This window comes from Podarcis gaigeae (genome assembly GCF_964106915.1).
Source record: "Podarcis gaigeae genome assembly, chromosome: 5".
NCBI classification, from domain to species: Eukaryota; Metazoa; Chordata; class Lepidosauria; order Squamata; family Lacertidae; genus Podarcis; species Podarcis gaigeae.
This window is the reverse complement of record NC_139681.1, coordinates 77,765,353-77,789,112: the sequence shown is the minus strand read 5'-3', so window position 1 is coordinate 77,789,112 and position 23,760 is coordinate 77,765,353. Positions and strand designations below refer to the sequence as shown.

General features: G+C 44.2%; 1 protein-coding gene across 1 annotated transcript; it reads right to left on the bottom strand.

Moving 5' to 3' along the window:
• Positions 1-764: 764 nt before the first annotated feature.
• Positions 765-21,859, bottom strand: AADAC (arylacetamide deacetylase). The gene is made up of 5 exons (XM_083739819.1): positions 21,575-21,859; positions 7,519-7,741; positions 5,518-5,587; positions 3,986-4,157; positions 765-1,599 (listed from the first exon to the last, which is right to left on the bottom strand). The coding sequence occupies exons 1-5, from the start codon at positions 21,710-21,712 to the stop codon at positions 994-996; spliced, it is 1,209 nt and encodes a 402-aa protein (XP_083595945.1). The 5' UTR covers positions 21,713-21,859; the 3' UTR covers positions 765-993.
• Positions 21,860-23,760: the final 1,901 nt, after the last annotated feature.

Genomic DNA, 23,760 nt, shown 5'->3' with positions numbered 1-23,760 from the left:
TGGGGGTTTTTTTTAGGAAGCATGGAGTGCTTTCACAGCTACTTTCTCAAGCAGCAGCCTCCTGGGGGAAAATACTAGGTTCCATGGGCATCACTCATTGCAACATAAAGTGACATTATTATTATTATTCAGTTCACTTTGGAAGGCAAACTTACCAAATTCACATCTTCCCCAAATAATATGCAAACCAGAATGCAACCATCCTTCCAAATTTGTACTTTTCTGAATTTTGCAGAGCAGTTTCCCAACCAAACAATGTGCTTGCAAACGTGTAGATTTTAAAAGTGGCATACAAAAATGTGTTTATTAGGGGAAAATTGCACTCAAATGATGATGAATATTTGTAAGCTTAAAATAATAATAATAATCGAAAACTGTTGCAAAAAAGTGGAGAACAGAATTTAAGATTGGAAAAATTAGAAACAGAGAAAGCCACAACTTGACAGATCTTCTTGGAAAGGTATTGTCTACCAAAAGAGAAAATAAAATAGGTTCACATGAAACTGTCAAGTGATCTCAGCTATGGAACTTGGGCCAAACCCTTCAAGCTATTAATCAAAATCCTTACCTTTAAGTCAAGTAATAAACCTGCTATTCATCCAAAGTCTGATCTTAACTCGAGACAAATACCTGAGGGTACTATGTGCCATTGGCCAAAAGGTCATTTTGCAGAGCCAGGCAGGTAGAATCACACGAGTCTTCACAAAAGCAAGCCAGAACAACATATAGGTCCAAAACAGCAATTTCACACCTGGAAAGCACCATTCATTTTGTTCCAATGTTTTATTTTAAATTAAGCATAATTTGACAAATACAACAAAAGAAACCCCAAACAACCATCTCGGTCTTGTTCAAAGAAAGGATTCTATAACAATTACCAAACCACCACCAAAGTACAATATCAAAATTACTCAGAGAAACAATCATTTCTTCCTGTATAAAACCCAAGTCAAATTGATCGGAGCCAAAGGCATTCCATAGATGTGGCTTTGTTTATAAGTTCTTATTCAACCACTCAATGTAGTCATTTGCCATCTTCTCTCCCACAGTTAAGATTAATGGGCCTGTACTAAACATCGCAGCCCCATGAACAGTATTCTCATGTTGATGTATTACATTAACTCCTGCCTCCCTAAGTCGTGAGACATACATGAGTCCATCATCCCTCAAGACATCATACTGGCATGTGATGGCATATGTGAGGGGTAAGCCACGCAGTTTGCTTTCATCGACCAGCAGTGGCGCTGCTCTTGGATCCAGAAATCCTGGGTATTTTTGTCCAAGCTCGGAATTGCCATAGACTGGCTTGGTATAAACGTGACCCTTCTTATACCTTTCAGGTAGCCAGTGACTCCAGTTTGCAAATTTAAACAAATGGCTTAGCTCTGCAGGGACATGTTGGTTGGCCTCCATCGCCTTGTTTAGAGACATGTCAGTCGTAAAGTATTCGCTCCAGAATCTCACCATTAACGATTTAGGCAGAATTAGCATGTTCGCATTGTCTCGATAAGACGGCAAGTCCAGATCAATCGTCTGAAGAGCAGGGTAAATTAAAACCTGGATCTTGAATTTAATTTTGACACCAGGATCACGTAGAACCTGTAACAGTTAGGGGGGGATGTCATTTATTACACAAGAATCACTCCTGGCTCCATGTCAGATAGACCACCTTGCCAGAAAACATTATACAGTGCAAGGAAAAGGAGATATTCACACTCACACACAGTATAGGCTTGCAGTTTGCCTGCCTCTTTTATTGAAAATTACACATGCTGATATTTATACCTCCAATATTTACACTATCATCTGAAGTGTTTAATATTCTTTTTTAAGTAATTCGTATTTACCAAGCTCTCATCTTATATCTGTGGAAGTTGCTAATAGAAGCTCAAGATACACCCTAACCCTACATCAGTCTTCCCCATCCTGGTGCCCTCCAGAGTATGTTGGATTAAAACTCCCATCATTGCTGGTGGTGGATTGGGCAGAAAGAAGTTGCTGTTCAAAACATACAGGCAGCACCAGATTGTGGAAAGCTGTTTTACACCTAACTCTAAAAGACAGAAGTCAGAAGCCCACCAGGTTCAATGTGATTTTCAGCATAATCCTAAACATTCCTGCTCAGAATGACATTATAGTGTTCGATAGCATTCGCTCCCTAGTAAATGTGTTTAGGATTTAAGCCTTACTTAGGAAGTAAACCAATTTACATGTGCTGTACTGCTAGGCACAGTGGCGTAGCGTGGGGGGTGCACGGGGGGCTGGCCACACCGGGTGCAACATCTGGGGGGGGGGCATGCTCGCACTAACTAATCTAGTGGAAGAGACTCGAGTGCTAAAATCCACGGGTTAGGGGGCGCAAATTACTTGCCTTGCCCCAGGTGCTGACAACCCACCCTACGCCACTGTCTAGGCATAAATAGGGATAGACACACACACACTTTTGTTGAGAAGCTCAGCTCCACTTTTTCAACAATGATCAAAGCTGATTGACCTGATAAATATTATGAGAGCTCCAGACACTTCATATATCCAAATCTACACAATCAGCTGCCCTATAAACTCCACAGAGGGTTGACTCAATTTTAGTAGTGAGATCACATTTTGAAATGATTTATACAAAAACATGTCTCCCAGGGAGTTGTTTTAACCTCTCTTGAACGAAATTCTGCAGAATCTGGCATAGTGAGGTACTATTTATGCATAGCCAACAAAATACAATTATCATTGGCAACAAGGCGGTGTTTCAACGTTCTTTTTCTTTATTCAGGGAACCTTCTCCATGTCAAGTTGTCTGCCAGAATATCTATCTGATCATCCGCTGAAAAATGTCAGCAAACTGCACCTGGATCCTGAAGGCATTTTAGGATACGCACTTAGTTTGGGCTGGGCACTTTCCCAGCGCTTGATTTCAGCAAGGAACTGCCACAAAGGCTTACTAGGGGAACTAGGTCACACAGTAAAGGTTTGCTGTACGATGGACCATCATGGATGCTCTTGAGGGATGGCATGGTGGGGGGGGGGGTTGATACTTGGGAAGTATTGCAGGACCCTGAGGAAACTTTGCCCAGCTTCCCCTCAAATCTGGCATGGAGCCTCAAAATAATAATAATAATAATAATAATAATAATAATAATAATAATAATTTTTACCCCACCCTTCCTGGTTCAAAAACCTGGCTCAGGTCGGCTAACAACAAATTTAAAACACTTAATTGTAAAAGCAGTATAAAATACAGTATAAAAACATGAATAACAATAACATCCAAAGTTCAGAAATCAATTTAGGGGAAATCCATCTAATAAATGTTAGATAATCACCAGGGCTAACTGACTGAATTAGTCCTACTTGGGCCAGCGACAAGGCCAGGGGAGAATTAGCTGTGGGGTCTCAGAGCGGGTAATCTTCATAAAAGGGAAGGGGAGGGGGAGGGAAGAGAAGGGAAGGGAAATAAAAGACCAGGCTGAATTCAAATTAAAAGCCAGGTGGAATAGCTCTGTCTTACAGGCCCGACGGAAGGAGGTTAAATCCTGAAGGACCCTAGTCTCATGGAACAGAGCATTCCACCAGGTCGGAGCCATCACTGAGAAGGCCCTGGCCCTGGTTTAGCATGCTAAGCAAAGGTAAGAGTTGCAGCCATTGCTTGGTCCACCTTTGTCTTTGGCCCTGCACACCATGCGCTGCCAAAAGGTTGCCTGTGATGAAGCTCCTACCCGAGAGCATCTGGTGTCATGTTGCTCCAGGGCACCATGGGAAATTTAGAAATGTGGCTTCCCATACCCAGTCACCAAGTGTGGGGTGCCTAGGATAAGCTCCTGTTGGAGGATCCCAGTTACCTAAGGGTACCGGATGATGGTGTCAGCCCTGGTTGTTTCCCCAAGGTAGCAGGTTATAGGATGGCTTCGGAGAGCAAGGGTTCAGATGCATAACAAAGACGAAAGCAACTCCTTTTGAATGCCTGACTTTCCAATACGTTATGACTCACCTGCTGTGCCACTGCTGCCGCTAAGTTCCCTCCTGCGCTGTCTCCTGCAACGCACACCCTGCTTGCGTCCACATTGTATTGCTCAAGGACACTGCTCTGCAGGAAGTACTTCGCCACTGTGAACACGTCTTCAAACTGAGCTGGGAAGTGGTGTTTCGGTGCCAGCCTGTACCTTTGTGGGACAGTTTTCAAAAGGAAGAATTGGTTGTGAAAGCAAAGCAAATCTAATTTGTGACATGGATGCTAGGTGTCTTCCCCTCCCCCCCCCCATTCAATTAAATTGACTTGCTTCAACATACAGTTTGGAGCAGTCACTTGCAAACTTGTACCACTGATTACACCCCAGGTAAACTAACTCCCCCTTTCTCTCTCACTGAATTACAAATATTTTACAAACTCAATGCAGTTTAAGACCTGATCTGGCAGATATAAACACTGGGTTTCAACTTGACCTTGAAGAGTCCCACATTTTGCTGTATGGCATGGTTCACACCAACTCCTATCACCCCTGGCTGATGGAATAACAACAACAACAACTATTATTATTATTATTATTATTATTATTATTATTATTATTAATACCCCGCCCATCTGGCTGGGTTTCCCCAGCCACTCTGGGCGGCTTCCAACCAAACACTAAAATACAATAACCTATTAAACATTAAAAGCTTCCCTGTGTGTATTTTAAAAATCTGTTTAATAAAGCTATATATATATATATATAAAGCTTCCCTGAAGCTAGAGTCCAACAACATATGGAGTGGACTACATTACCTAACCCTAGTTCAGGTCTTCTCTGCTATGGTTCCCCCACTTCAGAATTCCCTTCCTTTGGACCTGCAGGGTTTTGGGAAAGCCCTGAAGACCTGCATTTTTTCAGTTTTTAATTGAGAGCAAGCCCACACTGCAACCGTCCACCCATTACCACACTCCTTCCATCCGTTACACCATGGTGCATCTGCACCAGTGAAACTGGATGCCTTCATCTGTCCCAGCTGAAATAAAACATGTCTCTCCCTTATCGGTTTCTATAGTCACAGCAGGCGCTGTAACTCTCCAATGGTTTGGATTGACCCCCAATGGCACATTCTTTCATTGCCTCTTCAGACAGACAGATGCCAAGAATCCTCTGCCTCCAGCTGAGAAAAATTAGCAAAGCTATGTCCTTCTTCCCTCTTCTTTTGACTGCTGCATGCTGGGAAACTCACTTCATTCGTGGCAATGGGACTGGTGGCTATGCATTACTCCCATGTTATGTGATTGATATGCAATTACCTTTAACTGTAGGACTTCGTTCCCCGCATGCTACAAAGTCCAAACCCAGGTTGCATTGTGCTGAAGCTCACTGTAAACTGCTTTGAGGTTGCCTGGGGTTTTAACCATCAAGCAACATATAACACTTATTAAATAAATAATCAGTGGGCTTTAGTGGGCTCAGTGCACGGGTTAGATTACAGCAATTAAGCTTAGTTTTCTATTTGCAAAGGATCAGGTGTTATTCACAATAAACACTCTGAAGCACCATTCCTTACTCGACAGATACGACGACAGCATTTAGTGTTTCTGAAGTCCGTCTCGACAGGAGGTCATAGGGTTGCATGGCTGCAACAAAGTAAGTAATAAAGAATATTTTATTGCTCTTCTGAAACAAATAGACACACAGTTCCCTGTTTCTTTTGGCAGTAGCTTTTTCTGCACTTTCTGTGAATCCCTGCAATTCAGCACTTGGCAATGAAATAAACTCCTGTGCACACCGCTTTATCTAAAGACAGGAACTCAACAAACCATTCACAAGTGACTTGGCTGCAGTCCAAGAAGGGATCTTAGTTTTCATATCTCACACCTTGGATATAATATGTCCTTTGCAGCTTTATATTCCCTAAGAGGCATCATTTGCACTCTGAGAATTTTATTTTTCATAAAGAATAACTTACAAAATAGCAAGCCATTCATTTATACAAATTAGATCTGATTTTTTTTTGGGGGGGAGAAGCAAGAGTTAAACCAAAATATGCAGCAGACTAACCACAATGTCAATGCTAATGATGTACTAAAAATGCAATACTAGGGCCCACTTACGTTCTGCTGCTGCAGGGTCCATCCACCCAGTATGGGTGATTCTCTCTCCATCCCCACTGAAGCCCTGAATGACACTGCTCCCAGAGTTCAGGGGCTGAACCCCTGGATGTGGCTTGATCTAGCACATTATAAGAGGTTGCTAGAGGAAGGAGGAGGAGGGAAAAAAATTGGTTGCTAGATCAGGCCAATGGCCCATCTAGTCCAGCAACCTGTTCTCACAGTGGCTGGGCAGATGACGGGGAAAGCCACTACACAGGACCTGAGCATAAGCCCACACACTCCCTTCCTGTGGCTTCATGCAATTGGTATATCCTCCATAAATTTGTCCGGCTGCTGTCAGGGTTAGGAATAATAGTGGAGAGCCCCCCCCCTCCTCCAGCACCTGCCAGAGATGGAGGAAGACTTTATAGATCAGGGGTCAGCAAACCTTTTCAGCAGGGGGCCGGTCCACTGTCCCTCAGACCTTGTGGGGGGCCAGACTATATTTTGGAAACAAAAATTATAAACGAATTCCTATGCCCCGTAAAGAACCCAGAGATGCATTTTAAATAAAAGCACACATTCTGCTCATGTAAAAACACCAGACAGGCCCCACAAATAACCCAGAGATGCATTTTAAATAAAAGGACACATTCTAGTCATGTAAAAACACACTGATTCCCAGACCATCCGCGGGCCAGATTGAGAAGGTGATTGGGCCGGATCCAGCCCCCGGGCCTTAGTTTGTCTATCCATGGTATAGATTTACAACAGTGGTTTGCAGAAGGTCATGGCTCTGAGACAAAAGAGGGGCAAAGCTGGGAGATAATGGGAGAAGAGGAGGGGTGAGAAGCAGAGCCGGAACAGCTGACTGACACATTATCACTAGAAAGCATTTCAGACGCGCCCCCTTTCCCAGAACCCGGCGAGCAGTGAAAGTGGTAGAGCAGAAAGCTAAAAGCCAAATGGCCTTAAGCAGCCCCCGTGATGCTGTAGACAACTGAGAGGGAAGAAATTACTTGGAGCAACGCCATTACCTCGAGAGGCAACAACCTAAGCCTCTCTCTGTGAACATTGAATGAAATACATTGGTAAGAGCTTCTTGTCTGTCGGTTACTGGCATCCTGCCATGGGGAGGAAAGGTCAGATTCCCGGGAGCCTGACAGCTGCCTTCTGCTTGCATAACCAATGGATGCAATCTGATTATTTCAGTTCTTTCATCATGCCATATAGTTCATGTGGTTTACCTGCTAGATGCAATCTACAAGTTAATTGCTTCTCTCAGACTTGCAGAAAATAAGATAGTGGAATTCATCCTCTGCAGGTATATTGTCATTGGAGCAGAGGAGATGCTCACCAAATGCACATTGTCAAGCAGCAGCCACCATGCTATGTTGTATCACGACACCTGTCTCAAAGACATTTCAACTTTCAACTCAAGACCCACATTAGCGGAAACAAGCAGACATGCTTACCTGCCGATCCTAGACACCATCCACCCCCATGAATATAAATCATAGCCCTTTTCAAGGAATCGGGCTGCCCTTTGGGGATATACAAACGGACTGGGACACCATTAAATTCTGTGTCAGTCACAGTGACCTTTTCATCCGATGTTGGCGGTGTATGTTCAAAACTTGTGAGGCTCATCATAACATCCATGTGGTGCGCGAGACCCAGCTTGTTGGCAACTGAACCCTGGAAAACAAGAGGTATATTAATGCCAATGTATTATGCAACTCTCAAGCCACATAAAAGACTACATTCATCAGTGCCTCTTTCCTTTCTCCTTCATATCAAAAATAGCCTAAAGGTTGGGCATGTGTATTAACATCGTCATTAATCATTTGGAATGGTATGCATATCCTGGTGCATTAAGAAGTTCCAGGGATTGCAAAGCAGAAGTGGCATTTTGCATTAGAAAGAACACTGGAGACTTTGTGATATCTGTTTCTAAATATGCATGTTCAACATAAAGGAGGGACTAGGCACCCAAGTATATTGTGTTCATCTACAAAGAAACAACAGTTTCCGCAAAGCAAGCAATATCCACTTGCAACTCCCCCCACTGCTCCTTTCCTTCTTTCTTCCAGCCAAATACAAAACTCAAGGCTCCACCAGCTGACCTGTTTATTCGGTATTTATCTTAATTTCCTTGCACAAAGTTCATGCAATGGTTGGACTAAGGCTGGTCTTTAGATAACAGTTCTTATTTGTTTACGGGGTGGCTATATGATAGTACAGTGGTACCTCGGGTTACATATGCTTCAGGTTACATACGCTTCAGGTTACAGACTCTGCTAACCCAGAAATAGTACCTCAGGTTAAGAACTTTGCTTCAGGATGAGAACAGAAATTGTGCTCCTGCGGCGCAGCGGCAGCAGGAGGCCCCATTAGCTAAAGTGGTGCTTCAGGTTAAGAAACGGATTCAGGTTAAGAATGGACCTCGGGAACGAATTAAGTACTTAACCTGAGGTACCACTGAATGCATTCATCTTGCATTCAGTAGTTTCAATACATTTCCCTGTCACTTTCCAACCTGCAAAAAATATTGTGTGTGTGTGTGTGTGTGTGTGTGTGTGTGTGTGTGTAAGTGGGGTTGTTCTGCTAAGGTGAAGTATTGCTTGTCTGGGTCAGATGGAATTGCCTATAACATTGCACTTGCAATGAGGACACCCCAAGGTGTGTGAGATGCCATCCCACGTACTGCCTTGCTCACACTACTGTGAACACAGATTTTGGTTAGCTTTCATGATAGCTAAATGCTGGAGAGGGGGACAAACACTTTCCTCACAGCCACATTCCCACCATAAATCTCACGCTCTCCACCTGACATTTAACTATTTTTACTTCCTAGCGGAGACAGGGGGAGGTAAAGAAAAGAACGAAACACAGTTACGGGTCATCAAGTGGTTCATGCAAACTGTCATGCTCTTGGAGAGAAATAAATTAGATGTGCTTCTAGCCTTTGTTAGAGTGTTTCTCTTTTCTGTGTGTACTGTATTTATGTTTCCAGCTCCTCAGGAGAGATTCCAAATTCAGCTTAGCTCCAACAGCCCTGCCAGTGCCAAAATCAGTGGTTGTATGCAATGATAGTCATACTCAAGAGTAGACCCATGCAAACAAATGTGCGTGACATGGTTATTAATTTTCATGGGTCTACACTGAGTAGATATGACCACATAAGACCAGAAATTGTCCAGATTAACTATTGAGACATTCAGTGTGATAGCTTATTATTTTAAAGGCTCCCCCCCCCCCTTTTGAATCTCCCAAACTAGAGAATCTGGGTGGGTTTGGACATGTTTTTTTTAGAATCTGAAGCTGCTTTTATATGTGATGAAAAGTAATGTGCATACAAGCATACAAAAAGAAAAGCAATTAACTTCTGGACAGAACCCATGAAAAACCATTTAAGTGCTGTCTGGATGGTGATGCCATTATTGTATGGGAGCTAAGCACGGTTTCCAGTTTCATTTACTCACTCCATGGGTAGGCAAACTAAGGCCCAGGGGCTGGATCCGGCCCAATCGCCTTCTAAATCCAGCCCGCAGACGGTCCGGGAATCACTGTGTTTTTACATGAGTAGAATGTGTCCTTTTATTTAAAATGCATCTCTGGGTTATTTGTGGGGCCTGCCTGGTGTCTTTACATGAGCAGAATGTGTCCTTTTATTTAAAATGCATCTCTGGGTTATTTGTGGGGCATAGGAATTCGTTCATATTTTTTCTTCAAAATATAGTCCAGCCCCCCACAAGGTTTGAGGGACAGTGGACTGGCCCCCTGCTGATAAAGTTTGCTGACCCCTGCCATAGACCTATGAAATTTCACAGATCTGTGGTTCATGGCATAGTGTATTGAATCAATTAAAATGGCAGGTGGCCTCTATGGAGGGGAGTAAAATTTGGCTGCCATTCAAAAGTGACATGCTACTTGCCCAGTTCCCAAACACTTCCCAGAGGCACAGCAAGCAGGGTGGCAAGTGAAGTGGCTGCTACTATCATGGCAGCGGTGGGGGCCACGGCGTTGTGTGTTGAGGCGAGTGTGTTGCAGAAGTTGGAAGCCATTGGTGGCATCATACCAAGGCCTCAGATTTGGGTCAAGGAGAAATTATGCACAGAATACAATTCACAGAAAACAAACAGAAAGAAACGAAGATATCAAAACCCACAGAAGGCAATATAACACTGTGCAAGAGGGGAAATACGTGAGGAACACGAAAACCACCCCTTTTACAATCTGTTTCTACAGCGCACATAAAGAGTAAACTGCCCCTTCACACACATACTGCAGAAAATGCACTAATTGTATTCTCCTGAAAGAGATGACCGCACCCTCACCAATCAGTTATGCAGCTCAGCCGGCTTGAGCTAGATATTCCAGTTAAGGCTCTTAAGAGCTATAAACCAACAGATTTTTATTTCAGATACAAATATGGCCATGTAAAGGATTGTCCAAACAATCAGCCAAAGGTTTTGCACACCTCTGAACCCCTCTCTTCCCACAGTCCTGTTTTCCGCTGCATGACTTGGTTTGTGCAAATGCCTCATGTAAACAAAATGTCAAAAAGAAAAAAAGCCAGTCAGTGTTGGTAGTTACACTAATTCTTAACATTACAAGGGACCTAAGATTCTGAAGATAACTCTTGAGAACCAGTTTGGGTTAGCGCCCCTATTCAATTCCAACTTTGGTCATGCGCAGGCACTACTGGTTCAGTGGAACATTTGAAAATGCAAATTCCCCTCACAGAGCCACAATTCCCAGAATTCCCTGGGAAGAAGGATTGATTGTTAAGCCACCCTGAGAATTTTAACTCTGTTTGGTGAACCGGGGTCTTCTAACAACTCACAACACCCTTAACAAACCTAATTTTCCAGAATTGTGGGTAAGGAAAGCTATGACTGTTTAAAGTGGTACCATAGCACTTTAAATATTTCGTGCGAATGTGGCCCTAGTAGAAAAGAGGCTGTGGCTGCAATTGCCTAGGTGAACACTGAATTCAACAGCGCATATAGGATTGCACCATAAGTCTTTTATTTGCATACATTCTACATACATACATACATACATACATACATAGATCTACCACAGACCAAATATTAATCTTGAATCACCTGGCGGAAAAGTATGCCGGCAAAGCCCCAAAGGTCCTTCATGTGGCTTTTATTGACCTTAAGCAGGCATTTGATCGAATTTCTAGAAAGCAGCTATGGACAAAATTGGCTGCTACAAAGATCGATCGTCGTCTCCTTCATCCGATTATCAGCCTCCATACAAACACCTCTTTGAGAATCAGGCTAGACAATAAAGGCCTAGTTTCCAACCCTGTTACCACCACTAGAGGGGTAAGACAGGGTTGTCTACTGGCCCCAGCATTGTTTAGTTTTTACATTAACTCACTGCTGACTCACATGGCCAATGATGCATTCCACCCCCCCAAATCAGCAAGCCGATCTCTGAATGTTCTTCTGTACGTGGATGACGCCGCACTTCTTGCCAGATCCCCTATTGGACTGAGGAGAATGTTGCAAGCTCTACATGAATACTGTGATCAGCATGAGCTCCAACCCAACTACGCTAAGACCAAGATCATGGTCTTCTCTGCCCGACCGAGACTCCATTGATGGTCGATGAACGGGATTCCCCTAGAGCAGGTTAACTGCTTTAAATATCTGGGACAAGTAATACGGTCAAATAGGTCTTTTCTGGCCCATAGAGACTATATAACAACTAATGCATCTAAAGCAGCCATCCAGATTAGATCTCTATATGCTAAGAATCAGGCCCAATCAGTGAAGTTAACTTTGAGACTCTTTCAAATGAAAATCCTCCCCCTTCTTTTGGTGGGCATCTCTTTAGGTTCCCGTAGGGATTTTTTGAAACTGGATTCTATTCAAACGCGATTCCTTAGAGCCATCCTTAGGACTCCACCCTCGGTAGCGTCATGAGATTAGAGGTCGGCTGGCAAGCTCTACGGTACGTGGCCTTGAAGACGAAGCTCTGGCTATGGCTCAAGCTTTGTTTTAAACCAGTGGGTATTGCCCCCTTGATATTGAGGGATGATTTTCAATCATCGTGGGAAAGGGAGGTCATTAACGAGGTTCAATCCTGTGGATTGTCTCACCTTTACTTTGAGTCTATGACGTATAATCAAGCTAGAGATGTGATCTCCCAGAGACTGAGTGACATTGCCAGACAAGAGGACATAGCCCAGGTAAAACCAGGGATGTTCCTAGGGGACCAGATTTATCGGACCATACCAGCCCCCTACCCCTACAATGTGGAATACCGCAGACTTCTTACAGCGGCTAGATTAAATGTCCTTGACTCTGCGATATTGTGGGGAAGGTACAGGGGAGTACCATACGCCCAGAGAACTTGTCATTGTGCTATCGGTGTGGTTGAGTCCACCGAACACATTTTCTTGACTTGCCCTTCTTATGCAGAGCTTAGACAAAACTTTATAGACCCACTCCTATGTCAACTTAGCTTCCTACCCGGAGAAAACCAGGTTTTACACTTGCTGAATAATGTCACTAGAGCTATACCTTTCTTGGTGGCCAAATTTCTTTTTTTAGCCTTTAAGCGTCGCAAGACCATAATTGACTGTATTGACATGGGGCTATCTGTTTAGCCCTTTTAGTGTTGGCTAAGCTCTAAAAACTTCTTGGATGCTTTAACTGTGTATTGACAAATGTATTTGTATTTTTTTTTCTGACTGACGGTCGAATACAAAGGTTGATTGATTGATTGATTGATACATACATACATACATTCTCCAGGGAAAGAGAGGATTAACACTCCAACACTCCCAAACCATTTGTATGACAAGTCTTTTGTAACAAAATATATTTGTATATGTGATACTATCAAGCAGTGACACAGCCTTTTCGTTACATTAATTAGTCCACTCAATTACTTCACTCACATCTGACAATGATTTACAGTGGTACCTTGGGTTAAGTACTTAATACTGTCAGGAAGTTCTTCCTAATGTTTAATGTTAATTCGTTCTGGAGGTCTGTACTTAACCTGAAACTGTTCTTAACCTGAAGCAACACTTTAGCTATTGGGGTCTCCCGCCGCCGGAGCATGATTTCTTAACGTGAAGCACTGTTCTTAACGTGAAGCACTGTTTCTGGGATAGCGGAGTCTGTAACCTGAAGTGTATGTAACCTGAAGCGTATGTAACCCGAGGTATCACTGTATTGCTATTGGTTGCCTAATGATGCTGGATTGTTTCCAGAGATTATATGCAATCCCTGTTGGCTAATTATTTGTTCTTTTGTTTGTAATTTTGGTGTGTAAGCCTTACAAAAATTATTTGTAATTTTGGTGTGTAAGCCTCAGGGCCCAGAGTGATTTACCAATCAATCCCATGTTTTACAAACTACAGTTCCCAGGATCCGGGGGGGGGGGGTGTCCATGTCTTAAAGTGGTACAAGAGAGATTTAAACGTAAGTGCAAATGAGGCCCATGTCAACAACTTTAGGTTTCTTGCTAAGTCTTATATTTTACATTTCAAGTTTTGCTAAAGGCCAGAGGAGGTATGACCACACTCTTATGATTTCATTATACCATCATCACCTGATCCCGAAACCCACAACAAACAATGGCCCCCACCCAGCAGCAGCTGGACTACTCCAAACCACATGCAGGTTGAGAAATGTCAGCAGCCTATTCTTGTTTCCTTCCACAGGAAATGAAGGTAGCCCACCTGGAAATGCTGACCTCCAGGCAGGTAATCAATCACTGGCATCCTTAATTCATAGTCGGCAGGAGAGGCCAGATGTGAGGAGGAAGTCATAGCAGCATAAACAAGCAACAGCAGGAGGCAATAACTGTTAAGTAGACAGGCAGTGGACCCTAGCAGAGGCGCTGCGTGGATCGTATCTGTGCATGTTCCCAGACTAAAGCACAGATGAGAATACAGTTATCTTCAGACTCTACGCTTCTCTTAAGTTTTCTGGAGCGGTATACAGTGCTACCTCAGGTTACATATGCTTCAGGTTACATATGCTTCAGGTTACAGACTCTGCTAACCCAGAAATAGTACCTCGGGTTAAGAACTTTGCTTCAGGATGAGAACAAAAATCATGCTCCGGCGGTGTGGCAGGAGGTCCCATTAGCTAAAGTGGTACCTCAGATTAAGAACAGTTTCAGGTTAAGAACGGACCTCCGGAATGAATTAAGTACTTAACCTGAGGTACCACTGTACTAAGGGCTGCCTTTGTAAAACAACATCACCACCACCACCACCCTCTCCACCTAGTCATAGCCACCCCAAGTCATGATAGTACATGATGTTTGAAAAACAACTAATAAAATCATTACTACTACTAATGTGTCACAAAATTGCAACAATAAGGAAGTGGGATTCAGAGACTCCCTCTTTAAAACCTGCTTAGCTCAGTAACATAATACTGTAACTCTGTATCATGGAACAAACTAAAACAAAAAGTTTGTTCCAGTATATATTCAAACGAAAAATTAGCATTATTCAGGGTTTAGCCAGCAACAAGCCCCTGTGGTCTCTGCCCCTCCACCATCTACACTGAAGAGGGGGAACACTGTGACTCAAGCTATGGAACCATGATCATGCCAGGTTCTAGGTAAAAGGTAAAAAAGGTAAAGGACCCCTGGACGGTTAAGTCCAGTCAAAGGCGACTATAGGGTGCTGTGCTAATCTCACTTCGGGCCAAGGGAGCCGGCATTTGTCCACAGACAGCTTTCCAGGTCATATGGCCAGCATGATTGAACCGTTTCCGGCGCAACGGAGCACTGTGACGGAAACCAGAAGGCACGGAAACACTGTTTACCTTCCCACTGCAGTGGTGCCTATTTATCTACTTGCACTGGCATGCTTTCGAACTGCTAGGTCGGCACGGGGTTCTACATCACAGTCTACCTGTGTAGAGCAGGTTCATCTCTTTAGACATTCCCCCTCCACACCTGTGTTTGTGAATGGGGTGGGGAGCTGCTGGGGCCAGAGGATGCAGCCCTGTGCTCCCTCTGAAACAATATCAGTTGCACGAAAGGGTAACACCAGAAAAGGGCTGTTGAAGTTCATTAAAAGCCTCTTAATTCTTTAGCAAACTTTGGCTGAAATGACAGGATTAAGAAGAGTTTTCTTAATCCTTCTCTTTCTTTTAAACCTAGAGCAGCCTAGGGCAGGTTGCATCTGTGAAAAAGAAGAGGGAAAGGGAGAGGCTGCTTAATCCTTTCTCTTCTGGTCCTTTGTCTGCTCAAATGTCCTCTCCTTATTTTGCTTTCCCCCCTACAGAGGAAGCAATACATTCCATGACCATAGTATGCCATGGCAGGCAGCATATAAATCTCAGTTACAGTATCCGAAGGAAACTGCATAGCTGATACAGATACTATTTCAACATAGGAATGATTCCTGAATTTACTTTACTGCAGCATTTGTGGTGTTAAACGTATCTTCCAGAACTATCTGCTGCTAAGCAGATGAAATGTCCATGGATGAACCAATCTCATTTATTCTGAAGAATCATCATCTAAAATTAGAATGTTGTTTAAGGTTGCACAAAGAGCTGTTTTGCAACCCAGGATTTGGACAAAATGACCAGAAATCATTTGAGTCCAGAATCCATGGTTAGATATATGGTTAGACCCACACCCTCTCTGGTAACACTTCCTGATGTCAGCACATTATGCTGCCCAGAATGCATGTTCCTTGGTGTTAGACATGGTGCATGAAACATTCTTGTGGAAACAGTGCAGTGTTGGGGAGGAACTGCGTGCAAACTGTCATAGAACATAGAAAGTTGGTTTATACTGAATCAGACTCCTTGGTCCATCTAGCTCAGTGGCTCTCCAGAGCTTCAGTTAGGGTACATTCCCAGTCGTACCTGCAGATGCTTGAGACCTTTTGCTTGCAAGGCAGGTGCTCTGCCACTGCACTGTGGTCCTTCCAGGGCTGAGGTTCAAATCCCAGCATCTCCAGGTAGAACAGGGAAGGAGCCCTACCTGAAATCCTGGGAGAGCCCCTGCTAATCCGAGAAGCCATACCAAGCTAGATGGGATCAGTGATCTGACTTGGTATATGGAAACTTCCCATGTTCCTACTTGCTTCTGGTGTTTTTTCTGTACTGCATTAAAGGTAAAGGTAAAGGTACCCCTTCCCATACGGGCCAGTCTTGACAGACTCTGGGGTTGTGCGCCCATCTCACTTAAGAGGCCAGGGGCCAGCGCTGTCCGGAGACACTTCCGGGTCACGTGGCCAGCGTGACAAAGCTGCATCTGGCGAGCCAGAGCCGCACACGGAAACGCCGTTTACCTTCCCGCTGGTAAGCGGTCCCTATTTATCTACTTGCACCCGGAGGTGCTTTCGAACTGCTAGGTTGGCAGGCGCTGGGACTGAGCAGCGGGAGCGCACCCCGCCGCAGGGATTCGAACCGCCGACCTTTCGATCGGCAAGTCCTAGGCGCTGAGGCTTTAACCCACAGCGCCACCTGCGTCCCTTTCTGTACTGTATTAGATTTGCACAAAACCAAAAAGGGGACAAGGGTCTACATAACATTTGCACAAGTACTAATTTATAAATTTTTAAAATGGAATGATTTCCATAATTTATCTCACCATAGTGAGGAAGACTGTGGTTAAGTGACCTGTGTGACAGATCAGTGTGCTGTCCAGCAGCTGACGGGCAACTTCAAGGTGCTTCCCCACTACTCTCCTTCTGACCGACTGGAACCGTCCTCCTCCATCAAACAGAGGGCTTGACCTCTGGAAAGTTGGACACACAGCCACCTACACTGTTTTGGTTGTCATTAGAATTCATAGCCTAGTGTAGACAGTAGGGCACATTTTGCCGAAATCAATGCACTGTGAATAGAGAAATAGCTACACATACATCCAATGCGCCCCATGATCCTTTAAGGTTGGCAGCCGAGCTCTTAGTTTAAAACATACTTTAGGGGTTGGAACTGGGCTTAGATAATGCACATTATGTGAGGGTGCATTTTCTCCAAGTACAATTTCCTGGCCAAGGTCCTGGGCAGTCTGCTTCCCTTAAGCCTAATTCCTAAAATGGGGGGGGGCTTGCACCCATGCACTGATTTCTCCCGCTAATGGTACTGTACATATGCAAGTTTCTTTTATTCTATGTGTTGGTGGTGATGATTACTTTCATTAATAAATATTGTATTAATATTTATTTATATACTGCCCTTCATCTGCAGATCTCAGGATGGTTTACAGTACAAAAGCACAAAATACATAACACAAACAATGACAACACAATAACCCTCCACCCACCCACAGCCTAAGAAACATTTCAAAGGCCATAGATTCTTCAATACTTCAAATGCCTGGGTTAAGAGGAATGTTTTTGCCTAGCACCAAAATAGTAATAAGAGTATTATCTGCAAAGGCATATTCACATATGAGCAGCTGAACCCACAACAAGGACCCCTGTGTGATCAGAAATCCTGATATATAGGGTGCCTACATACATCCTGGGACGTGGGTGGCACTGTGGGTTAAACCACAGAGCCTAGGGCTTGCCAATCAGAAGGTCGGCAGTTCAAATCCCCGCGCCGGGGTGAGCTCCCATTGCTTGGTCCCTGCTACTGTCAACCTAGCAGTTCGAAAGCACGTCAAATTGCAAGTAGATAAATAGGTACCACTCTGGCGGGAAGGTAAACGGCATTTACGTGCACTGTTTGGTTCGCCAGAAGCGGCTTAGTCATGCTGGCCACAAACAGTCTGTGAGGTGAGTGGGGCTGAGAGACTTCAAAGAAGTGTGACTGGCCCAAGGTCACCCAGCAGCTGTATGTGGAGGAGCGGAGACGCAAACCCGGTTCCCCAGATTATGAGTCTATCGCTCTTAACCACTAAACTACACCACACGGGAAGGTAAACGGCGTTTCTGTGCACTGCTCTGGTTCGCCAGAAGCGGCTTAGTCATGCTGGCCACATGACCTGGAAGCTGTATGCCGGCTCCCTTGGCCAATAAAGCGAGATGAGTGCCGCCACCCCAGAGTCAGTCACGACTGGACCTAATGGTCAGGGGTCCCTTTACCTTTACATACATCCAGCTGTTCATGGGCACCCTTTTGCAGACATTGCACTGAACATGCAGGTATCAAGGGGGCAAAGTTAGTAGTGCATGATTTGTGGGGGTGGACCAGTGGCACAGTTCACCTCTCTCCCTCTCCATACATTTACCATATACAAAAGAAGGCATGGATGAAGCTCAAGGCATCTGGCATAGGAGCATAAGAAACTGCCTTATACCAAGTCAGAGAATTGGTCAATCTAGCTCAGTACTGCAGACACTAACTGGCAGTGGCTCCACAGGATTTCCCCCTCCCCTACCTGAAGATGCCAGGGGTTAAACCTTTGGCATGCTCTACCTCTGAGCCATAGCCCCTCCCATTATGTAGCAACACCACACATTGCCAGGAAAACCCCACAGTATAACAACTAGAGATTATCCAGGATCAATTTTTCGATCCATTTATATTGTGCTGTCCCCCACACAATACCTGAAGAAGAAGAAGGACAAGAAAATCACGTTGTATGTTGATCACTATCTACATATATAAAATATAACTGGGGCAAGGTTTAGTGCTTCAGATTTCTTACGAAATCTATTTTGTTTTTCTCACCTTCCTCCTGTGGCTTTAAAAAGAAGCCCGGAAGAGAAAACGAGAAGTGAAGGGAGAAAGCTTAATATCTGACTGTTAGGCTGCTATTACAGGCAGAGGAGCAACGTCAACAAAAAGATATGGCAACTCAACACTTCTTGGAGTGGTTTGCTATGAGCAAAGAAAACAAAAGTTGTGTTTTCTCTTACAGGCTGTTACCAGAAGAAGAGAAGAAGAAGAATTTGGATTTGATATCCTGCTTTATCACTACCCGAAGGAGTCTCAAAGCGGCTAACAATCTCCTTTCCCTTCCTCCCCCACAACAAACACTCTGTGAGGTGAATGGGGCTGAGAGACTTCAAAGAAGTGTGATTAGCCCAAGGTCACCCAGCAGCTGCATGTGGAGGAGCAGAGACGCGAACCCGGTTCCCCAGGATTACGAGACTACCGCTCTTAACCACTACACCACACTGGGACTTGCAATGCACTCCTATTCATGAAGCCAGCCAGCCTGCAGGATACTTCATTCTGTTCTCCCTAGTTTTTCCTTCCCTACTCTCAGCAATCAGTGGCCATGAAGTGTGCTTAGCCTTGATCAAAGTGGCTCATTTGGAAGAGAAGGAATTCCCAACCCTTTAGAGATTTTCTCGTATGTCATTGTTCCCCCTGCTCAGCCTGCTGATACCTCCCTGCTTCTGTGCAGATGGTGCCATTTTGGAGAACAGAGTTTGCTATTAGCGCTAGACAGCCAATGGGGCAGTGGTTAAAGTGTCAGACTAGGACCTGTGATCTAAACAACACTAGCATGAAGCCATAATTTAACAGGCACCACATAGATAAAGTCTTTTAGGATGCAGAGCCGTGATAGAAGAAGAAGAGTTTGGATTTGATATTCCGCTTTATCACTACCTGAAGGAGTCTCAAAACAGCTAACATTCTCCTTTCCCTTCTTCCCCCACAACAAACAGTCTGTGAGGTGAGTGGGGCTGAGAGACTTCAAAGAAGTGTGACTAGCCCAAGGTCACCTGGCAGCTACGTGTGGAGGAGCGGAGACGCGAACCCGGTTCACCAGATTACGAGTCTACCGCTCTTAACCACTACACCACACTGGCTCTGTTAGGAGAAGCTGAACTCATCAAAGCTCTCCCAGGGTAAAATAATAAAAGTTTTGGGCCCTACTGGAACAGCATCATCTTCTGCTTTTTTTTTTTTTTATTACCAGAAATGGCTCTCGTGTGGAATGGAGAATTCTAGCCCATGCTGCTTCTTCCATCAAAGTGATGGGGAAATCACATAGCAATAATGCAGTATGTAATGCAGGAACTCTCTAGTTCCATGCAGAATTCGGCAACCCTACCTACCTCTCCCATGTTAGTCATACTGCACTTGTTTGCCTTGCCACACACCTCCCAACTATCAGATTCAGGCATGTGCTGTATGCCTCCTCCCCCTTGCTTTGCGTGACACTTTTCTTCTTGTTGCTCTCTTCTGTTTCTTTTCCTTTATTTTCCTCCCGCTTTTGTGACCTTTCCACCACCAGGCAATTCAAACACCCAGGGAGTGACATGAAAATTGATGCCACACCCCTAAATTCTGCACACCTCAGCAAGCGCTCAGAAAGCTACTCTTTTAGCAGCATGCCAGCAATAAAACACACAAACCCTGAGGTGTGATCACAGTGTTGGCTGGAAACCAGCAGGCAAAGCCCTAGGGACCTTGCCTCAGAAACAGGTCAGATTCCCCTATGTATCTGATGCCTTATAGCTGGTGAATAAATGCAGCTGTTGGGTGCTAGTCGGCTTAGCTTTTACTTAAAAGCAGACTCACTGAAATTAAAGACAATGACTACATTCAGTCAATTAATTTCAGTGGGTCTATTCAAAGTAAAATTTAGTGACTACCACCCATTGAGTCCTCTTTCTGCATATGTAAACAGATTTTTACACTTAGGGACAAAAATGTCCAGCAACTTACCAGTAATAGAATCAGAGAATTGCAGAATTGGAAGAGACCACAAAGCTAATCTATTCCAACTCCCTGTAATGCAGGGGTTTTTTTGCCCAATGTGGAGCTTGAACCCACAAGCACTTGCTACTGAGAAATGGGAAATAATTGTAACAAGTTCTGTAATTTTATGCGTATCTCTCTTTTTATGCAATCCACCCTGCAGCTCCTGGGTGATGCTATAGGTAAATACATAAGCAGGCAAGCTGGTGAAAGTCGTGCATGTATGCAGTACAGCAAAACAGATACCTAAAAGAAAAGTAATTTCAGTCTATGCTCAATTGCTGCAGTAGCCACAATTCACTCGGAGATCATTAACAGTGTCTGGCATGGTAGATATATTAGCAGGGATGTTCCCCTCTCCCTTAGACCAGATTTCAATTAGAAATTACATCAGTGGCGAGGAAAATTCTAAGAGCTTTCCCCTTGATTGATTGCTTCTAGCATTAAAACTGGTTATTTATAGCAACAGCCGTGCAGACTAAAGAGTGTATGAAATGTGAAGCGTAATTATATCTGTTATCAAAGGGAGCTTTGCACTGCTTCTGACTCAAAAGTAGGGTGCTCATATTTCTGCAGCAGCTAGAGAATAACAGAGAAAACAGGATGCACTGTCTTGTAAAGCTATTAAATGATTTTAAAAGCTAACAGGGAAGCTTCCCTTCTATTTGTTTTCATTTTCATATATAGGACATTTCTGTCCAGATAGTCAAAGAAAAAGAGACAAATGAATTCTGTTTCATGATGCCCCCACCACCTGCCAAATAATGCAACTAATAGCTGTTAGTTCTCATTTTGCACAACCCCAACATTTTTTCAGTAAGCTTCCCCCCCCCCCACACACACCTTTTTGCATTCAAGCAATCTCACATGCACAAGACGGCTGGAATAAAGAAACATCTAAGCTTACCACATGGTCTAAAGTTCTAAAGACAGCACCAATGAGCATCAGCTTCCAGCGGTCCTCAACATTCTCTGGTAAGGGGCTGTATATGTAATAGGCAGTCAAAACTGTAGCAATAAGAAGGCACAGTAATTTGATTCCCATCTTTTACTATCTACTTCAGTCAAGACTGATTCCCATTGACTAGTCTCCGTGAGTTTTAACGGAGGCAAGTCAGCTGACAGCAACAAAGTTAGTCTGCTGTTACACAGTATGACTCACACAGACCCAGAGAGACCAGCTCTCCTTTGATCACTAGGAAACAGGTTCGGCTTCTAGAGTAAAGGCAAAACTTCACGCTAGGAAGCATTCAGCCACCTACAATAGGATTACTGGAGCTGTTTGTGCTGCTTGAGCCGAGGTTTCAATAACAAAGCAAGGACGACAAGTTTGCACTTATTGGTTCTACAGATTCCACAGCTCTGGTGTTTAAATTAAAGTGAGGAAATGCAGTGTTCTCATAATAACTAACAACATAAACAGTGATAAGCAAGACCTTTGAGCCTCTGAGTGACTGATAAGCTAAAGACTTCGTCTCAGTAGGGAAACACTAAGATATACATTTGCTCCAGTGACTCCATACTACAGCAGATCAGATTTTAGGTGCACCTAACTCTGGTCCAGGGACGCGGGTGGCACTGTGGGTTAAACCACAGAGCCTAGGGCTTGCCAATCAGAAGGTCGGCGGTTTGAATTACCACAGCGGGATGAGCTCCCGTTGCTCGGTCTCTGCTCCTGCCAACCTAGCAGTTCAAAAGCACATCAAAGTGCAAGTAGATAAATAGATACCGCTCCGGCGGGAAGGTAAATGGCATTTCCGTGCACTGCTCTGGTTCACCAGAAGTGGCTTAGTCATCCTGGCCACATGACCGAGAAGCTGTATGCCGACTTCCTTGGCCAATAAAGCGAGATGAGCGCCGCAATCCCAGAGTCGGCCACGACTGGGCCTAATGGTCAGGGGTCCCTTTACCTTTAACTCTGGTCCATTGGTCAGGGGTCCCTTTACCTTTACCTTTTAACTTGGTCCACGGGGTCACGAAGAGTCAGACACAACTAAACGACTAAACAACAGCAAACTTGAGGGTCTGTGCTCAGCTGCCACATACCAAGACTGCTCACAGAGACTGATTGGCTTTAGATTGAAATATTTAAGATATGCAAAATTTCTACACTTTTGAACTTATACAAGAATGACTGGAAGTGTGTTAGTTGCAGAAAGTGGGAGGAAGGGAGAAAGAATAGAGTTCTGGATGGCTTTCACAGGAAGAACAGTTAGAAAAGTTTCATCACTCCTAATAAGTTTTATGGCCCCATTTTCATAAGTTGCTATATGAAAGGTGTCAAAACAGGAGCTCAGGGTTAAAGCTTTGCCAGCAGCTCCTCTGGCTGTGCTAATGTTGTGGTAACATACTGAACATTTCCTTCTTCCTCAGCAGTTGAGAAATTACAGAAGATGCAAGAAATGAATGCAGTCGGAAAGGCTTTGGGCCACCTGTCTGCAATCCTCTTGCCACTTTACATAGATCTGGTGGCCAGGCTACCAAGCCGTTTCCCTTAAGACGAGCCTTTCAGCCCCTCTCACCAGGTGTGAGCAGCTGAATGCATGCAGCAGAGAGTCTGCTCTATTTGAGTGTGCTTGATTAAGAACACTATAAAAGCCACATTCGCACCATACTTTGAAAGCACTATGAAAGCACCACTTTAAACAGCCACAACTTGCCCCAAAGAATTCTGGGAGCTGCAGGTTGCAGAGAATTGTCAGGAGACCTGAAATACACTCGGGAGTCCTGTAGTGATTTCATGCTCTTTACTGCAGCTTGTAAAACAGTGATTGAATTGCACCCCCCCAAAACCCCAGGCTTTTATATACATTATTTACACAATGAGTCCTGTCTGATTGGCTGATTCTGCTTCCCCGCGGTAGCCTGATTCGTCTTTTCCTGCAGGCCAATCCATTGCTGCATTCTTCCATCCTACCAGCCTAATAGGCAGATTAACTTCCTCCTGGAGCCTGATTGGTGTTTTCCTGCAAGCCAATCGGTTGTTGCATTCCAGGATCCTACTTGCCTATTGTTCTAGGATCCAAGCTTAGTACATAACAAGACCCCTGTTTCCAGAGCTACAGTCCCCAGAGTTCCCTGGGAAGAAGGACC

Bases quoted from the DNA above. Each gene is read 5' to 3' on its own strand.
- AADAC (XM_083739819.1), bottom strand. From the start codon at position 21,712: ATGGGAATCAAATTACTGTGCCTTCTTATTGCTACAGTTTTGACTGCC. The intron at 7,742-21,574 runs GTAAGCTTAGAT...CTTGTTTTCCAG, and splicing joins TTAGAACTTTAGACCATGTG to GGTTCAGTTGCCAACAAGCT. The intron at 4,158-5,517 runs GTAAGGAATGGT...TGTCCCACAAAG, and splicing joins GCTGTCGTCGTATCTGTCGA to GTACAGGCTGGCACCGAAAC.